The 19,617-nt window shown below is 36.1% G+C and overlaps 1 protein-coding gene across 2 annotated transcripts in view; it reads right to left on the reverse strand.

Moving 5' to 3' along the window:
* GABRG2 (gamma-aminobutyric acid type A receptor gamma2 subunit) overlaps positions 1 to 19,617 on the reverse strand; it is a 134,325-nt gene that overhangs the window by 84,450 nt on the left and 30,258 nt on the right. For both annotated transcript variants that reach the window (XM_005683368.3, XM_005683367.3), the window contains exons 2-6: positions 17,732 to 17,883; positions 15,769 to 15,836; positions 13,305 to 13,525; positions 9,142 to 9,224; positions 5,472 to 5,609 (exon numbers count right to left, since the gene is read on the reverse strand). In XM_005683368.3, the coding sequence (XP_005683425.1) occupies positions 5,472 to 5,609; positions 9,142 to 9,224; positions 13,305 to 13,525; positions 15,769 to 15,836; positions 17,732 to 17,883 (662 nt within the window). The remainder of the gene's footprint in view (positions 1 to 5,471; positions 5,610 to 9,141; positions 9,225 to 13,304; positions 13,526 to 15,768; positions 15,837 to 17,731; positions 17,884 to 19,617) is intronic.

The following is a 19,617-nucleotide window of genomic DNA, read 5'->3' on the forward strand; positions in this document are numbered from 1 at the left end:
CTTCCAAAACAAAACAAAACAAAACAAAACAAGAAAAGAGGGAACAACTGTCCAAAAACAAAAAAACAAGGCAGAAATTATGTTTTTATAAGCTGCCTGAAAAATGCTCTGAATTTGGTAATGATGATGGTGCCCTGTATTTAATGAGTCCTTTTTATGTGTTAGGCATAGTTTTAAGTATTTGTAATGGATTATTTTACTTATTCCTGAGAGTAACCCTGTAACATTGATGATATTAAACTTTGATATATTCTATAATGTATACAAATCAATGTTGAAACCTGAGCTGCCGGCTTTATGAGTGCACATTCTTAAAAACTGCTCCAGGTTGTTTGGGCATTACCATCTGTAAAGGCCTCATGGAAGATAAACCGTTTATTTATGTTTTTTTTTTTAATTTTTATTTTTAGTTTATTTTACTTTACAATACTGTATTGGTTTTGCCATACGTTGACTTGAATCCACCACGGGTGTACATGCGTTCCCAAACATGAACCCCCCTCCCACCTCCCTCCCCATAACATCCTCTAAAGAAAGTATGGATAAGCTGACAAGACATTCAAAAGAGAAGAGATTGAAATTCAATGTGTATATAGAATTGGCTATTTATATTCAGGAAAACATAGACATAGTAATTATGTTACCAGCCGAGAAATTATGGAAAACCAAGCTGGAAAGTTCCCAAGATCTCAGGGTCTTATATATCAGGAACAAATTTTATTGTTGTTGTCATTTAGTCACTAAGTCATGTCTAACTCTTTTGCGACCCCATGGACCCCTGACGACTCCTCTGTCCATGGCTTTTTCCCAGCAAGAATACGAACGTGGGTTGCCATTTCCTTCTCCAAGGGATCTTCCCAATCCAGCGATTGAACCTGTGTCTCCTGCCTTGGCAGGAGGATTTTTTTAATACTGAACCACCAGGGAAGCCCATTATAGCTTGTGCTTAATCCAATCTCCTGAATTCTTGGGATATGAGGAAAGTTGTGGTTCAGGAAGACTCACTGGGCCACAGTGCAAATAAAAATAGTGCAGTGACTAAGAGCATGAGTCTGAAAGCAAACCGCCTGAATTCATGTCCCAGCTGCCGTCTCTGATCCCTGCAATAAACGAACCCCTAGAATTCTATTTCCTTATCCACAGTGGTGCCCTCAGTGTTAATGACACTAAATATGACTGTAGTTATAAGAATTAAAGTAGGTCATTTATATATATATATATATATATATATATATATATGTTTGCTATGGTACATGTACTTAGTGCTCAGTAAGTGCTAGCTTTTATGATTAATGTATAAAGGATAGGCTGTAGGAAAGAGACTGACAGCAGGAACGTAGTTTAATAGGCTCCCAACACAGTCCAGATGAGAAAAGATAAAATCGTGAACTAGGACAGTGGCAGTGGCAATGGAAAAGAGGACAGTTACACAAGATATTTCAGAGGGCTAAGTGCCTTCGTGATTCATTAGATGTGGGAGGCAGACATGTGACTCTGAGTGTTCACGCCTGGCTCACTGGGACAATGATGGTGCTGTTACCAGATATAGAACAATCAGGAAGAGATGGTTTGCAGAGAAACCATGGATCCAGAATCTATTTTGATGTATTGATTATGGATTGTAGGTATTCTTCAAGCCTTATTAATCCACCACCAAGAAAATATTTTTCTTGAGTAATGCAGATAAGTGATAAAGATGATTCACGTGGTGTATACAGAATTATCACACAGCATTGAATTATATGTAAGAAAATTCCTTCCTGCTTCTTCTATCCTTCAGTTTAAATCAAAGAAGTATTTTACTTTGATGCTAGTTATCTTTTCCTTTTTCTCTTTCTTTTCTAACATATTCAGAGTCTGGGAAACACAAATATGTGCACTTAAAATTTAAGAGCATTTATTTATTTTTCATTATATTAATCAATTTCTATTCATGTCAAATGTTTCTGGTTTCCAATTATGGTCCCAATATGAACTTCCCTTTTAAAAATTCATTTTATTAATAACAAGGAATCAATTTAAAGAAAAAATACTAAGGAACCCACAGAATAATCATTACTTAGATATAACAAAATCATGAAAGGTGAACTTGAATGAAAGAAGGTTAGAAATTCATACAGTAAACTAGGCCAAATTTTAGGTAATATTCTTACCTAGTTTTGACAGTTTTCTCGAAAGAAGACACATTTGCTATAAATCTAAGAGAAAACCACACTGTTTGTAACGACCAGAAGTAAAAAAAATCTATAATTGTGATCTTCTGATAACTTCCCAAGAAAGTTGTTAATGTAACTTCCTTGTAGGTATTAACTAGTTATGGAGCAATGCTTTGAAGATAAGAATGGCATCAGAAATAAAACAAAGTAACACAGAAACTTTTGATCATTACACAATCAACTATTACAAGAATCAAGATGCTCCTCAGCATGGGCGTTAAGTTTCAATTCAGTCCTTTACCTCACAGAGGCAACTGAAACCGTACCGCACAAAAAAACCAGCAAGAGCTGAGAGTGGACAAAAAGACCAAGATGGAGGCCAACTCCCATTAAATGATGCTATTCAATATCAACTCTGATATCAATACAGGCTTGCTTTGATTTCTCTAGGAAGAAAAGTAGTTTAGTGATATCTTGATAAATTTCCTTGCCATGCTTTAAGTAAACAGATTATTTTCTTTTGGAAGTATCTCTTATTAGACAGTAAATACTCATCATTCTCAGTATGAGACTTTGGGGAGGGGATGATATTAAACCCTATGATCAACACTTCCCTGACCATTAGTTGGTTTTAAGGCCATTCTGGGCTCAAGTGACTAAACAAAAAATCTGCTAGTCATAAGTTTGTGGGTTCTGTTTTAGGGTGCTATAATAACTATAGAGATATGCATACACAGCAGAATTTAACACCCTTTTTCTTGTTCTGGAAACTTGCAGACTTAGAGAATATTTTTACATATGTTCTTTCACAGATGGAAGACCTGTTCTAAGACAATCCTGAATCTGTTAATGGGGACCAAAATAAGGACTGTTCTAGTACTTGATGGTCAGGATTTCCAGTGAATAAGAGAACATAAGGCCACATTTTTAAAAATAGAATAGAGCAGTTCTTGATTTTCTTTTGGATTCTATTTGCTGTTTAAGAGTTTTGTTGAATTTTTTTTTAAAGAAAGCTGAAAATGCCAAAAACAATATTAGGGCCAGATAGCTTTGATTTAAAGGATGGTATTTATGAAGGTCGAATCTTAAATTTCCATGTTTGTCTAGGTTTTTGTTTCTTTCTGTACAGTAGACCAAAGCTTTTTAGTCAACACAAAACTATGTCCTATGAATTTCAGAGGAAGAAAAGTTAGTATGTGTAAATGAATAATCAGAAAGCGACTTAAGGAAACAAATATAAAAAGATATATCTTAATAGATGGTAAGTTGTGAACATAACGTTTATATTTGAAATTAGGACATGTTTAAATTCACATAGCTTTAAAAAGGAGTAGCTGGAGTAATTTTTATGGAGTTTGTACTCAGCATTGCAAAGGGTTTGTATGAACCTATACCCACCTGTGAGATAGATACAGTCTAGAAATATGTCTGATTTGTCCCACATGTTTCTAATATTGTTAAAATTGTGATAGTTGATATAAGATTATAGATTTTTAGTTTTTCTTGAAAAAACTGAAGCCCTGACCACATTAGGCCCCAGACGTACTTGATAATTCGAATCAATATTATTAGGCAATACCACTTATTGAATGTTCGATGTCAGGTTTTATTCTAAGCATTTTATCTTTTTTTCATACATGTAATATGCCTATAAGGCAGATCTTTTTGTGCACACTGTTTCTCTGAGGAGGCTGGTCTCCTGAGAAATTCAGTAATTTCTTAAAATTTATAGCTGGTAACTGATGGAGTTGAGATTTGAACCCAGGCCTGTCTGACACCAAAACCCAGTCCCTTATTCACAGTGAGCCAGTTTAAACCATTTCATTACTGAATAGGGAATTAGTTCATATATACTGTGGTCACTTTTCTGCATTTTTGAAAAGTTAATCTTCCCCATGTGATATTTTTTAAATATAAATTTATTTCACTTGGAGGCTAATTACTTTACAATATTGTATTGGTTTTGCCATACATCAACATGAATCCACCACAGGTGTACATGTGTTCCCCATCCTGAACCCCTCTCCCACCTCCCCCCGAGACCATCCCTCTGGGTTGTCCCAGTGCACCCAAGCATCCTGTATCCTGCAGCAAACCTGGACTGGTGATTCATTTCACATATGATAATATACATGTTTCAAAGCCATTCTCCCAAATCATCCCACCCTCTCCCTCTCCCACAGAGTCCAAAAGACTGTTCTATACATCTGTGTCTCTTTTGCTGTCTTGCATACAGGGTTATCATTACCATCTTTCTAAATTCCATATATATGTGTTAGTATACTGTATTGGTGCTTTTCTTTCTGGCTTACTTCACTCTGTATAATCGGCTCCAGTTTCATCCACCTCATTACAACTGATTCAAATGTATTCTTTTTAATGGCCGAATAATACCCCATTGTGTATATGTACCACAGCTTTCTTATCCATTCATCTGCTGATGGACATCTAGGTTGCTTCCATGTCCTGGCTATTACAAACAGTGTTGTGATGAACATTGGGGTACACGTGTCTCTTTCAATTCTGGTTTCCTTGGTGTGTATGCCCAGCAGTGGGATTGCTGGATCATAAGGCAGTTCTATTTCCAGTTTTTTAATGAATCTCTGCACTGTTCTCCATAGTGGCTGTACTAGTTTGCATTCCCACCAACAGGGTAAGAGGCTTCCCTTTTCTCCACACCCTCTCCAGCATTTATTGCTTATAGACTTTTGGATAGCAGCCATTCTGACTGACGTGAAATGGTACCACATTGCGGTTTTGATTTGCATTTCTCTGATAATGAGTGATGTTAAGCATCTTTTCATGTGTTTGTTAGCCATCTGTATGTCTTCTTTGGAGAAATGTCTGTTTAGTTCTTTGGCCCATTTTTTGATTGGGTCATTTATTTTTCTGGAATTGAGCTGCAGGAGTTGCTTGTATATTTTTGAGACTAGTTCTTTGTCAGTTGCTTCATTTCCATGTGATATTTTAAATGCAGCTATTTCAATATATTATGAAACATATTTCTTAAAAGAAATATTATATCTATGCCTAATAAATATTTTCTTCTTTTTAAATAATAGACATTGATTTTTCTAAAGGAAATTAAGCAAATGATTTACTTATCCAATTTGAATCTAACTTGCTTTAAATTGACAAAATCCATTTATGTTTATGTATTGTGCTAGAATACCAATTATAGTTGTCTCTAGTAAATTAACACATTTAATTGGCTGAATATCATTTCTAGACAAGTACTGAAAGCTTCTAAAATCATTTACACCAGAATTTAAACTCTGGAAAGGTCATTTAAAATTATCTTCAAGTGCATCTTACCAGAAGTTGTCTTCACTACTTCAGTGGTATTTCTCAGTCCAACAAATGAAAATTGATAAAGTCTCCAAGACCTTGTGTCACCCACTTCAACAGAACTACGCTTCCACTGATAGACAATTTCTTCACGTGGATAGCCATCTGCCATGAGATAGGAAAACATTTAAAATTATTAAAAATGAATATACATAGCAACCACTTTCTATGAACAATACACTGAGGGAAATAACCAAATAGTTGTGACTTGGATGGTGATCCTGTATTAAAGAGCATTCAGTTCAGTTCAGTCGCTCAGTTGTGTCGACTCTTTGTGACCCTATGGACTGCAGCATGTCAGGCTTCCCTGTCCATCACCAACTCCCAGAGCTCAAACTCATGTCCATTGAGTCAGTGACGTCACCCAACCATCTTATCCTCTGTCATCCCCTTCTCCTCCTGCCTTCAATCTTTCCCAGCATCAGGGTCTTTTCAAATGAGTTAGCTCTTCGCATCAGGTGGCCAAAGTATGGGAGTTTCAGCTTCAGCATCAGTCCTTCCAATGAATATTTATGACTGATTTCCTTTAGGATGGACTGGTTGGATCTCCTTGCAGTCCAAGGGACTCTCAAGAGTCTTCTCCAACACCACAGTTCAAAAGCATCAATTCTTTGGCACTCAGCTTTCTTCATAGTCCAACTCTCACATCCATACATGACCACTGGAAAAACCATAGCCTTGTCTAGACGGACCTTTGTTGACACAGTGATGTCTCTGCCTTTTAATATGCTGTCTATGTTGGTCATAACTCTCCTTCCAAGGAATAAGCGTCTTTTAATTTCATGGCTGCAATCACCATCTGCAGTGATTTTGGAGCCCAGAATAATAAAGTCAGCTTCTGTTTCCACTGTTTCCCCATCTATCTGCCATGAAGTGATGCCATGATCTTAGTTTTCTGAATGTTGGGCTTTAAGACAACTTTTTCACTCTCCTCTCACTACATATGCAGGATATTGTTTATGGTGAAAGGGACTCAAAAGCGTGAGATTTTGAGTCATGTAGAAACAGAAAATAATGGAAGAAGAAGTATCTAGGATGTCCCCAATGGCTCAGGGGTAAAGAATATGCCTGCTATGCATGAGATGTGGCAGGAGCCACAGGTTCAGTCCCTGGGTAGAAGGAAAGCAGATTCAAATCCCTGTACAGGGCATGTCCTTGGAATAGAAGGAATAAATTACCTCAACGATTTATATTATTCTCACACTCAATTTGTTGAGGCTTCTTTTTAATATACAACTATAATTAAAAGTAGTAAGTAGAAATGCCAAGGGGAAGATACCTATGTCGATTCTTTAAGGTTCAATCATGTTCAGCCAAAACAACAGAAAGCATTCATGAGACAAATGTTACATAGATAATGTAGTGATCATTAGTAACTTTTCCTTGCTTACCTTTTCCATAATACCCTAGACAAGTTTCTAATTTTTATTGCAAATTATTTGTTTACCTATGGGTGTTCTTACATGGGGGTGATTATACTTATTTTGTGGAATTGCTTTTCAATATGTATTTGTTGAATGGATAAACATTACTATTAAGTAAAGTGTAGGGTAAACTCAAGTAAAACAGATAGACCACAAAACTAGAAATCTTTTCCACTGTATGTCTTCTAATAATTCTATGGAAAGGTAAGTTTTGATTATGGAGGGTGATTGACTCCTTGGAATAAAACCCCTTGTCTCTTTTATTCTTTGGTTTTGGTCCAACTTTTTGTCCACTATATTTATTAATTTAAAAGAAAGAAAGAAAGCAGGATCCCCAGGTTGCTACTGAGAGGGCGGTGGTTGGGTGGTAGTGCAGGATGTGATGAAAACTGAGAATTTAAGAATGATAATATTAAGGAACTTCCTATGGAGAATATGTTGGTGATTGAATTGTTTTGATAGCAATAAGTAATACTAAGTTGATTTTGGGCTCAGAAGACAATTGTCAATCAGCAACCTGATGGCATAGAAATCATTGTTTCTTAAGTTTCATCTAGCTCAGGAGAGGAGTAGTCTCAGTTGGAAATTAAAAGAAAGTAAATACCACATCCTAAAGCTTAGGGGAGTTTTCACTTAAAAATAGTCTATCCTTGGATAAGTAAAACATATGAAATAAGATTTATAATGAGAACTTTTCTCAATATATATAAAATATACAAGGAATTTTTCCTTTGGTGCCCTCTGTTTTGCTTTTTTTGTTTTGCTTTTTGTTTCCCTCTGGAAATGTTTGTCAAAACAGGTGATTGCTTTTCTAATCTTTTTTTGAAAGTATTGTTATTATGATTCAGTTTCTTTTTAGGCATCTCCATTACTCCCTGGCTGATAAATTATACATATATTAAATTTTTAAAATTCATAGTCTTTCCTTCTACACAATATAATAATTGAGAGTTCAGAAATAAGGAGGAAATAAGCAATCTAACATGAATACAGAACAAATAGTGAGGCAAATGTGGGGAAAAAATGAGACTTGTTTTTGATTTAGGCAGGAAATACCTATGAAGGTTACTAAAGCTTAATTCCTACTAGAATCATCAAGGATCTTCTTGCTATAGGGTATATAATCTCATGATAATAATAATAATAAATAAAATAATACAGCTTCTGATTGAATCTTATTATGTGGGAGGTAGCATAGGCATTTTACATATATTATATGAACAAAACAATATTGAGGTGAGGCAGGTCTTATAACCTCTATGGGCACCTGTTGTGGACTCATTGAGAGATTTAGTAATTTGTTCATATCTATAGTGATGGGATTGGGATTTTAACTGAACCCAATAGGGCTTCCCTGATGGCTCAGTTGGTAAAGAATCCGCCTGCAATGCAGGAGACCCTGGTTCGATTCCTAGGTCAGGAAGATCCCCCGGAGAAGGGATAGGCTACCTACTCCAGTATTCTGGCCTGGAGAATTCCATGGACAGTCATGGGGTCACAAAGAGTTGGACATGACCAAGCAATTTTCACTTTCACATGATCCCCAAATCAGTCTTTTGCTCACTGGCAGACAACTAGTTTTACATATTACTAGAACTCCAGACGGAGAAGGTAATTTTCTATTCTGTTATTTTGCTGTTTCTGTTCATTTGCTCAGTCATACTCAACTGTCTGCAACTCCATGGTCTGTAGCCCGCTGGGTTCCTTAGTCCATGGAATTCTCCAGGCAAGAATACTGGAGTGGGTAGCCATTCCCTTCTCCAGAGGATCTTCCCAACCCAGGGATCAGACCGAAGTCCCCTGCACTGAAGGCTGATTCTTTACCATCTGAGCCACCAGGGAAGCCCACATAGGGAGAAAACAACTAACAAATATCCTGCTAATATTTTCTGGGCCCATGGAAGGAGTGATATATAATCCACTATTACCTCTTTCTACTGAGACAAGGCCAGGCTTTACAATCCTTCCCAACATAGGCATTCAGGAGCTCACTGCCAATTTTTCCAAGTTTATGCCCCAATGAAGTCTATTTGTAATTTCTGATAAAATAGATCCCTCTTTTAATGATGAAAGGTATTATCAGAATTTTCAAAGTCAACAACACTGCGTAATGCAATTTTGCATTCTCTGTAAGTTTCCCAATGAAATGGTATTGCAATGAGAAAGACTACTGATGAGAGGGGATACAGAATATAGAATGAGTAATTACTTACAACTGGAGAATTCCAGGGGGCAGGAATGTTCATCCATTGGAAAATTGTGCAACTGTAACTGGCACTCAGCATCAATTGTCAGCCTAAGTAGAAAGATATGATGCAAAAGTTTTAGATAGCTTAAAAAATTTTAAATATGTATTAGCACACTTTCTAATAACCATTTATTTTTATTCCTGGACAGTATCTCACCCATTCTTGTTGATAATACCACGTGATCCTCACTGAGGAAATTCACTAAGTCCAGGATAAAATTGTGTAAGACTTAATGTCCATTTATTTTCCCAGACTAAACAATAAAGTCTCACTGACCTCAACTTCACTTATTCAATACTTATTATCCCATATTTTTTTGGCAAATTAACTGCATACATAGGATTGCTCAGTGAATTCACTTAACTTACTTAATAGAACAAACTCTTTTAAGAACTTAAGCCCATTTACTGTTTGCATGTAAATGAATGCAGATAATTCTCAGAACTTATCTGCTAATTACAGCAGAACCTTCTGCATGTAAGTACTTGTTAGCTGTTAGATTTAAATTACTATATGTGAGTTTAAAAATACCTGTGTTTCACAACAGAGTATTAAGTGTCCTTACAAAGGAACACTATAGAGCAATTATATAGGATGTTAAAGGCTTGAAGAATATCTAGTAGCAGTCAGATGTTAAATGCACAAATGTATCAGAAAAATGTCTGTCATGGATTCCCTGAAAGAAACTGAACGTAAAGTCGCTCAGTCGTGTCTCACTCTTTGAGACCCTGTGGATTGTAGCCCACCAGGCTCCTCCGCCCATGGGATTCTCCAGGCAAGAATACTGGAGTGGGTTGCCGTTTCCTTCTCCAGGGGTTCTTCCCAACCCAAGGATCGAACCTGGGTCTCCCACATTGCAGGCAGACACTTTAACCTCTGAGCCACAGGGAAGCCCTCAGAGGCCCTGAGGTGCTTACTAAACATACAGACTTTCTTTCCCGATAGAGGCCAGAGCTCTAGGAGGGATAAAATTTAAAGGAGTCCTAGACGTTTTGACCACATTTGGGGAAGTATGACTATAATGTTAAATTGTGATGGTGATAGGTTGATGATATTTTAAATTCCATATTTGTTAGCTATACTTCTTATAATTACAGCTATCAATCTTAACATTAAAAAAATTATCTTATAAACCTTTTATATTAAAAGTTCAGCATGAATGTAATTTTTCTATGGTATAATAGAGTAATTACTGGTCCTAAGATATAACTAATCATCATTGAGCCCTTAATTGCCAGCATGGCACTAGGTAAGGTGAATTTTTCTCTCATTCAGTAAGTGTTATTATGGCTTTATTGTCCGTGGACTTGTCCGAAGTGACAAAGCTAGTGTCATGGTTGAGGTGTGAGCCCAAGACTGTGTCTCCAAAGCTGGAAGTTTTTATCATTGTCACTCAGTAATTACATGCTCTTCCAAAGAAAAGATAAGCTTTATTCATAAGTGAAATTATAATTAAATTTGATATTTTATTAGTATCATTTCTCCAAATTAAACTGGAATTGCTAAAATTGAAGATAATACAGATTGCAGATAGTTACACAGATATATATCTATGCACATATATACACATTTGCAACTCATTATAGATAAGCAACAAGAATGAAATAATCTCTTTATATAGGTTAGCAAACTCATTCAAATCTTGAATGAATCTCATGAGTGATAATTTTGAGATGGCTTCCATAATTAAATATTGTATAGCGTTTCTCTAAGTTAATAGAAGTGAAAAATAACTATAATATTATGGGAATGATAAAGGGACTTCAGATAGCATAACTTTACTTAATACTTCAAAAGCTAGACTGAGCTCTTATTTAGCAGAAAAAATTTGATTTCCAGTAGATTCTAATTCCAGTCATTGCTACTGCTAAGTCACTTCAGTCGTGCCAGACTCTGTGCAACCCCATAGATGACAGCCCACCAGGCTCCCCCGTCCCCGGGATTCTCCAGGCAAGAACACTGGAGTGGGTTGCCATGTCCTTCTCCAATGAGTGAAAGTGAAAAGTGAAAGTGAAGTTACTCAGTCGTGTCCGACTCTTAGCGACCTCATGCACTGCAGCCTACCAGGTTCCTCTGTCCATGGGATTTTCCAAGCAAGAGTACTGGAGTGGAGTGCCATTGCCTTCTCCAATTCCAATCATTACCTCACATCTAATTTAATAAAACCCATGATGAAATCAAAACATATGCAATGAATTTCTTTTGCAATTATGGCTTTTTCCTACTAACTGATGTAACTCTGATGACAGGAGCTATGGATCCAGTTTAAAGTATTGAATTTTATATCTTGAATATTTACATATGGCATAAAATATACATCAGAAGGGCATTTAACATGAAATATTTTGAAGCTATAAGATCCTGGAGACTAAGATCTAGAAGAATCACAGTATTCATATTTATTACTGAAAATATATACAAATAATTTAAATGGCTGCTTGTGCTTACTTATTTATTAGGTTCTATGTTAAACACCAGAGAAGGCAATGGAACCCCACTCCAGTATTCTTGCCTGAAAAATCCCATGGACGGAGGAGCCTGGTAGGCTGCAGTCCATGGAGTCGCTGAGGGTCGGACATAACTGAGCGACTTCACTTTCACTCATTGGAGAAGGAAATGGCAACCCACTCCAGTGTTCTTGCCTAGAGAATCCCAGGGACAGGGGAGCCTGGTAGGCTGCCGTCTATGGGGTCGCACAGAGTTGGACACGATTGAAGCGACTTAGCAGCAGTTAAACACTTTGCATATCACCCCATTTAGTCCTTATTACCACTCTGTAAGGTAAGAATCATTAAGTCTATTTTATAGAAATTTAAAATGAATGAAAGGTGCTCAGTTGCACTACTAGAGTAGTAGCATATGTCATGGCGGTAGAGGTACCTCCTTTGCCAATAATCCCCATCAATTCTCACCTCATTCCTCTAAATAAAAATGTAACTAAGAAAAAACATCATACTTACCATACCAATAAAACTTTGGGATACTCCTAGCAGCTAGACCCCTGCTACCAGATAGCTGCCTCTAGTCCTGTATATATTCTGAAGAGTTACCACTCCTGTAGAAATCCTGGAGAATTGCCCTAATACCTACAAATAATACGATTCAGGAGCTTCCCAGGTGGCCTTATTGGTAACAAACCCGCCTTTCAGTGCAGTAGAAGATGTGGCTTTGATCCCTGGGTTGGGAAGATCCCCTGGAGGGGGGAATGGCAACCCGCTCCAGTAGTCTTGCCTGGAGAATCCTATAGACAAAGGTACCTGGCAGGCTACAATCCATAGGGTCACACAGAGTCAGACACAACTGAAGCAACTGAGCACAGGACAGTAGGATACAGAGCTAATCATCAAAGCCAGATTTGTCTGATTCTTAAGCGTGTGTACTTATCTATTATGCTGACTTCATAATATACTCTCATCAATGAGAAACTTCAACATAAAAAATTCAAATGTATGCAGTTGTGAAGTGCTAAGATGATGGCATTAAGTCAAAAACCTGTCTAATGTTGGCTTAATATTTAAGTTCAGAAAATAAATGATACCTCCTCTTAAAGTTTTCCCCAAGAATATCTATTCCAAAAATAGCAAAAAAAAAAAAAAAAAAAAAAAAGTCAAATAGCCTATCAATGTAGTGAGGAGTGGATGTTGTGAGATGGAATTCATTCTAGTTATACCATTGTGCAGCTAAAAAGAAAAGGATGTACAGATTCCCACATCAAAAATTCTCCTTTAGTAATGGTTTTCTTGGAAACAGAAACATTTCCAAGCATACCAACTCCTAAGTATGACTGTTTTTTAGTGTCCATATTTTAAAGTAGCAGGACATACACATAAAAGCCCAGACTGGTATAAAGGTTAGATGATCTCATAAAGGCAAGGGAAATTTCATATCCCTGTGAGAAAAGAGTTCCTATATCAGTCACAGAAAATGTTTTAACTGTATCCTTTGAAAAAGTTCGTTGATAAGAGAAAAAAAAAATCAAACCTAATTTTGTAGCATCACATACTATTTTGCTCAAGCATGCCAATCCTGATTTAGGTTTGACATCTTAGCTCTTTTTGTTCTAAGAGAACATAATTGATCTTTGTTTTATTCCCAACAATTACTCATTTCCTTTTCCAAAAGAATACCTTAAAGTGTAGAGCACTCGACCATCATTCCAAATTCTCAGCATCCTATTAGGGGTGGTTATCCAGTGTGCATCTGCCTTTTTGGAATTTCTGAAGAAAGTGTCTGGAATCCAGATTTTCCCCACCATGTTGCTATTCAGTCGGAGGACTTTAATGGTGCTGTTAAATTTCAGACGTCTGTCATACCATGTTTGGGCAAAAAATATATCGATTGTATATTCCTATTTTAAAGAAAAAGGTGAAATGGAACATCCTTAATATAGTAGGATTGTATTATAGACCATTTGTTTGTATTTATCATTTATGATCTCATTGCCAATACAAAGCAAAGCTCCTTTGGGTTTGAATGATCCAAAAGAAAGCAAAAGCTTGGCTAAGGAGACTCACCCATCTTTTATAGACAAGTTAATACATTATGAACAAACAGACCTGTGTAAATGAATTCTGGCAAAAATTCATAGCCTTAATACATTGTTTGCATTTGGTATTTATGGGGAAGAGTTTCTCATGTTATTTTTGGCCAGCTAATTCTTTGTTGTGGGGGCAATTTTGTGTATTTTAGGATGTTTACTAGCATTCTTAGCTTCTACCCACTAAGTGCCAATAGCACCAACAAAAAAATCCCACCCCCAAGTCGTGACAACCAAAAGTATCTCCAGACATTGCCAACTGTCTTTTGAGGAAATCAGTTAATCAGCTTCAAAAAACCACTGCTACAGAGTAAAACAAAGTCCAGAACACTCAAAAAGAGTTCTAAACTAGAACTCTGGAGTTTAGGTTGCCTCATAATAAATTGAGGACACCAGAAGATCTAAGCAGTGTGAAGACAGAAAAGGGGGATACACCCTATACAAAAAATACTTTGTGCCCTGTCTGGCAGATGGCAAACACTCAGTGTAAGGTAACTAATTTTATTTTTTTACTATTACAATTGTCTTTTTTTTCTAAACAAGAAGAAATGCACCAATTAAAAGATAATCTTTATTACTGTACTAATCTGTCACAAAACATATTCAAAAAGTGCTATGATGACAAGTAACTCTAATGATTATCCTCATGTACACAATTGACTTTAATCAAAGAAAAGAAAGTTTGATGTGAATTAGACCTGGAGCCATAACACCCAAGATCTATTTGGCTATCATATTTATATTTTATTTAGTATTATTTTACAGCTTGATTTTAATCTGTATACACATGAGAAAATTAATGGAAAAAACCCTTAGTGTTCTTAGAGCACGACCCTAATGTTCTTAGAATATGAGAGTTGAAGAATGGAAACCATCCACATTTCCTAGTCCCCTTAGCCCATCATCATTTATGAGGAAGAATACACATCAAAAGAAAAAAAAAAACCACCAGAAGCCACAGGGAGATTGTTTATTTGCCTAAGAAACACAGCTTGTCAGGATCAGACTAGAATCTCCTTCCTTTGCCTGATTTCTGTTGTTCTGGATTGTATCCTTGCACTCTTGCCCTGTATCTCCCTGCAACTGGCTGCATTTCCACTGGGGTAAGTCACACCACTTTGTTTACAATTTAATTCTATATTTGTAGACCACAAGTAATGGAAGGGGAACCTGTTTTGCCAGTGGATAGAGAACTCAAGAATGTCTGACCTACATTTTGGCCAACACAAACACGTTTTAAAAGTCTTTAAACCATCATTTCACAAACTGTGATCCTGGGACAGTAGTTCCGGGTACCAGTATTTCTGAAATTATTAAGTTTTGTGTTAAAATAGACTACATGTATAACTGATTCTTCTTAGATGTTCACAATCTTCATCATAATTCTAAACAGTCTGAGAAACATGTTGCCATTTGTTTCACGGTTAAACAAGCAAACCTATTTGCATGGAGGGTGCAGGTGGCGGTACAGTTTTTTTAATCAGCCTCATTGAGGGCAATAAATGTTTTTTTTGTATCTGATTCAGCAGAGTGTCCTTATTGCTTATTTGGTAAATGGTGTTTTAAAGTTACCCTATCACTAATGTTATGTTACATTGTTCTACTCTATTCTACTCTACCCTCTTCTGCTCCAAGCTAATTTGTTATTTCAGATTTTGATAGAAAGCTTTATAAAAAATAGTTACATTTGTTGTTAAATCTAATGCACTATTTCTCCTCTGAGAAACAATTCTGATTTGAAGTATGACCTCTCCACACCATGAATATTCTAAAACATAGTAAAGCACTATATTTTATTTTATAGTAAGCAGTACCTACCAAATAAGCAATGAGTGTTGAATTTTAAGATTATGGCATTTTACACAAGTTAATTTTATACACATGATCATATTTAATTTTTAATACAAATCATTAAAAAATAATTATATTGCAAGAGGGAAAAAAAGATATGAAAGGTTCTCTCTCTTCCAATTTTGTAAGGATAGTCCTTGTTATTTCCATAATAACACACTACCTCTCTAGTCTGTTAATGAAATAAATAATTAGAAACTTACCATATTGATAGCATTTACTGGACCAATGCTATTCACATACATGTCTGTGTGAATTAATGTTGGTTTCACTGCAAAGAGAACCATAGAAATATATGCATATGAAGAAGCATAATGTTTTAACACTTTAGCCCTTGTTATTCTAGAAATATTTACTTTGCTACATTAGAAGTGATTTATTCACAACTAATGTGGAGTTAGTAACTAATTCACTACATTTAGCTATTTGCTTTCAAAGAAATATCTCCTTTTAAGCACATTAAGGCATTAACTAAGCATAGCACAGTTTTGAAACTGATTTTCTTTTTAAGACTATATAAAAATGAATAAGTAAGAAAATACTGCACAGATTTTCTTCTTCCTTCTTCATATATCATGACTTTTATTATTTTTTTCTTAAAGCTCTTGAATCGATTTGGGCATTGTAACCTGACATGCTCCATATAGAAAATAAATAACTATGGTGTGACCTAGAGAATAAACTGCATTAGAAATATGAAGTAGACATAAAAAGCAACAAGTATTATGAATTGTTATTGAAATATTGCTCCCTGTTGATTCCTTTTATGACCACTTTATCCTCATTCACCTCTAGCCAACACAAAATCAATCTTCCTCAATGATTTAATGAATTCCGTGACTCATCAAATGAGAAAACCATATGGAAACCCAATACACACCTATTTGTCAAAGAGGACTGATAGTGAAAATCTTGTAGTATTACATCCATGGTCTAATGAATGCACTCCATTTTCATTTAATATTTAATGAACAAGGATTCATAACATCATTCTGGGCTTCAATTCAATAAGTACACCTCCCTCATCTTTATCCATTTTCCTTGAAGTGCCATGCTCTAATTCTCTGTGGGGGATTGGACGCTTCACCTATATCCTTGCCTTCACAATAATGAGGCTATTTCTCTGACTCTGAACTTTGAGCGTGACCATTTGATTCACACTGGTTAATAATATATGGACAAAGGTGAGTGTGCTAATTCTAATTCCAAGCATTAAGCCTTATGAGCTTCTATTCTTTTCTCTTACTCTTTGCTATCATCATGAGAAGGATACTTCTAGCTAGTCTGCTGGTCCCAGGAGGAGAATGAGAGTAAAGCTTTCTTAAATGAACAGCCTCAACCTGGCTGACCTTAGATTAGGCCACCCCCAGCAAAGTGGCAAATAAATGCTTATTACTCTATACCTCTGAGATTTTGTGCTTGTTACACAGCTATAGATAATCAGTATGTCCTTCCTTTCTCTTTTTTTAACTAATTTTTACTAGAGTACAGTTGATTTACAATGTTGTGTTAGTTTCTGCTGTACAACCAAGTTCATCAGTTATACATACAAATATATCCACTCTTTCTAGATTCTATTCTCATTTAGGTCATTAGAGATTGAGTAGAGATCCTTATGCTATACAGTAGGTGTGTACTTGTTTTTGGTGTTACTTCATAAAGAAGCTGTCACTTTTTTTTTTCTATAGTCTCTCAGACATAGACTGGCGATTCAATTCTTACATGATAGTATACATGTTAGAATGCCATTCTATGTCTGACGCAGGATACAGCATGCTTGGGGCTGGTACGTGGGGATGACCCACAGAGATGTTATGGTGAGGGAGGTGGGAGGGGGGTTCATGTTTGGGAACACATGTAAGAATTAAAGATTTTAAAATTAAAAAAATAAAAAACTAAGAATATAAAAAATATATATATAGTCTCTCAGTTTAGGAAATTTTAAATTGCTGTTTCTCAAGTTAGCTTGAAAATCATCTTTCCTCATTTTGAACTTATCGATGCTTCATCTACTCCCAGACTTGAATGCAGTTTATTGATTATTTTTACATTTAGTAAAAGTATCATTTATATCCTTCTGGTTATTGAAATAGGCTGATGCTTTGTTCTAATGTGGTAGGTGTCTTCGTTTGTATAAAACCCACATCACAAGAGGCTTTAACATACCTCCTATATCTGGTCGAAGCTTATTATCATATCCTTCCAGGAGATTGTTTAGGATGACTGTGACATCACCCTCCGGAACTTTTGGAGTCAAGACCCATGTTTTGTTAGAAGCATAATCTTCATAGTCATCATCAGACTTTTGTCTAGTGAGGCTAAGGAAAAAGAATATATTGATCAAGAATCACATAGACTCCATCCAAGCTGACTTTTAGTCACAGACCATTGGTGGAAAATGATAAACAAAGTAGGGCGGTGGGAACGTGTTACAATGGACGGCAGGAAATTCTCAGCTGAGGTTTAGTCTAGCTAATTAAACTTCACAGACATAGATTAAAATCTGTTCAGGTGTACTCATTGGCTTTCCAGAATGCTCTGTCCTCCCATCTATAAATAGAACATGCTTTACCAGTTATCTTTGCCTTGTCCTTAGTTGATGTTCTTCCTGCCCACATGCCCAACTTCACAAAGCACTTATTAAGAAACAAATCACAAGAATTTTGCTGAAAGCAATGCTTAAATGATCATAATCTAGTCTAGGCGGTTCAGGCATAATGTCGACTTCTTTCTCCTTTGAGAAGTTAACTTGTTCAACCTATTAATGAAAGTCAGAGGCTGATAATTAGATTCACTCCCACAAACCACCAGACAAATCTCTTCCTCCTCAACTGAACTACTAAGGAGAGCTTCAGTCTTGCTGCGTTTTCTTCCTCCCGGGCGTGTGTATGTGTACTTTCCTCCCCTCCCTTGTACTGAAAGCAAGGGTGGTTCATTTATCCTTGATTGCTAAGAACCTGGTACTATGAAGAAAGACATAGCTGTAGACTTTAAAACACTCTTTATTATAGTAAAAGTTCCTAAGCTGGAAATTCATACTAATGGTTAATGTACTATTTATATAATCATAGAAATCAAATTATCTATTTTGAATGATCAAAAAGTGACATAATATTCTGTGATTCAGTTTTCTATGCCAAAACCTGTCAGAAAACCCACAACTAAACCCGAAGCTAAGGCTGATTTTGGAAGGATATTGAAATTCGTATTGTTTGTCTCCTCCCTGCCCCAAACTCCATGCCCCCGCCCCCGGCACACACATACACATAAGATGATCATAGTTTCTAGACCTAGTGGGAGTGCAAACCTTGCCATTTTCATCAATACTCAGTAAATATTGGTTACTTTTGATGTTTATGGTGAAATTAAAAATTACAAAATACTTTCTCATACCGATCCTCGTCTTCAGTTTATTTGCTTAAAGATATGGTAAGAATGAATCTTGTCAGAAATCAAATCACTGTCACATTACCCTCAATATACATCATATTCTCAAACCATGTATTATACTCAATTGATAATATATATAGATAGATATATATTTGTATGTATAGACAGATGACTAAAGATGGTAAGTGAAAGCTGATTTTGTGATTAATTTGGCTTGAGAATGAGGATGGGAGATGAAGTTTTAAAAGTAATCACTGGCATGGATGAACTTAGTAAGTAAGTAATCTTTTTATCCCTTCAAAGCTTTACAACAGGAAATATAAAAACTGAGTCACACACTCTCATGAAACTGAACATAGCCAGTCTTAAATCTTGCACTTCAGTTAGCATAAGAACTTCAACAAAATTTTAATTTCATAGATCACCCACAGAGGGTATGTGTGAGGGGCTGGACAAAGCTTCAGCCAGCACTCAAAACTACTTCAGTGCAGGCAGAGAGCAGTTGTCTGCTAGGAAAATTCCTCTTAAGCCTCAATTCATCATTTCTCTAGAGCACTGATGAACCCTGTGTAATAGAGTTCTAATCCTATGACCTGAATCTTACTAGTTAAAGAAGAAAAAAAAAAGTTATCTGATAAAGAAAATTTCAAATCCCTCTCATA

This window comes from Capra hircus, chromosome 7, assembly GCF_001704415.2.
Source record: "Capra hircus breed San Clemente chromosome 7, ASM170441v1, whole genome shotgun sequence".
Lineage (NCBI taxonomy): Eukaryota > Metazoa > Chordata > Mammalia > Artiodactyla > Bovidae > Capra > Capra hircus.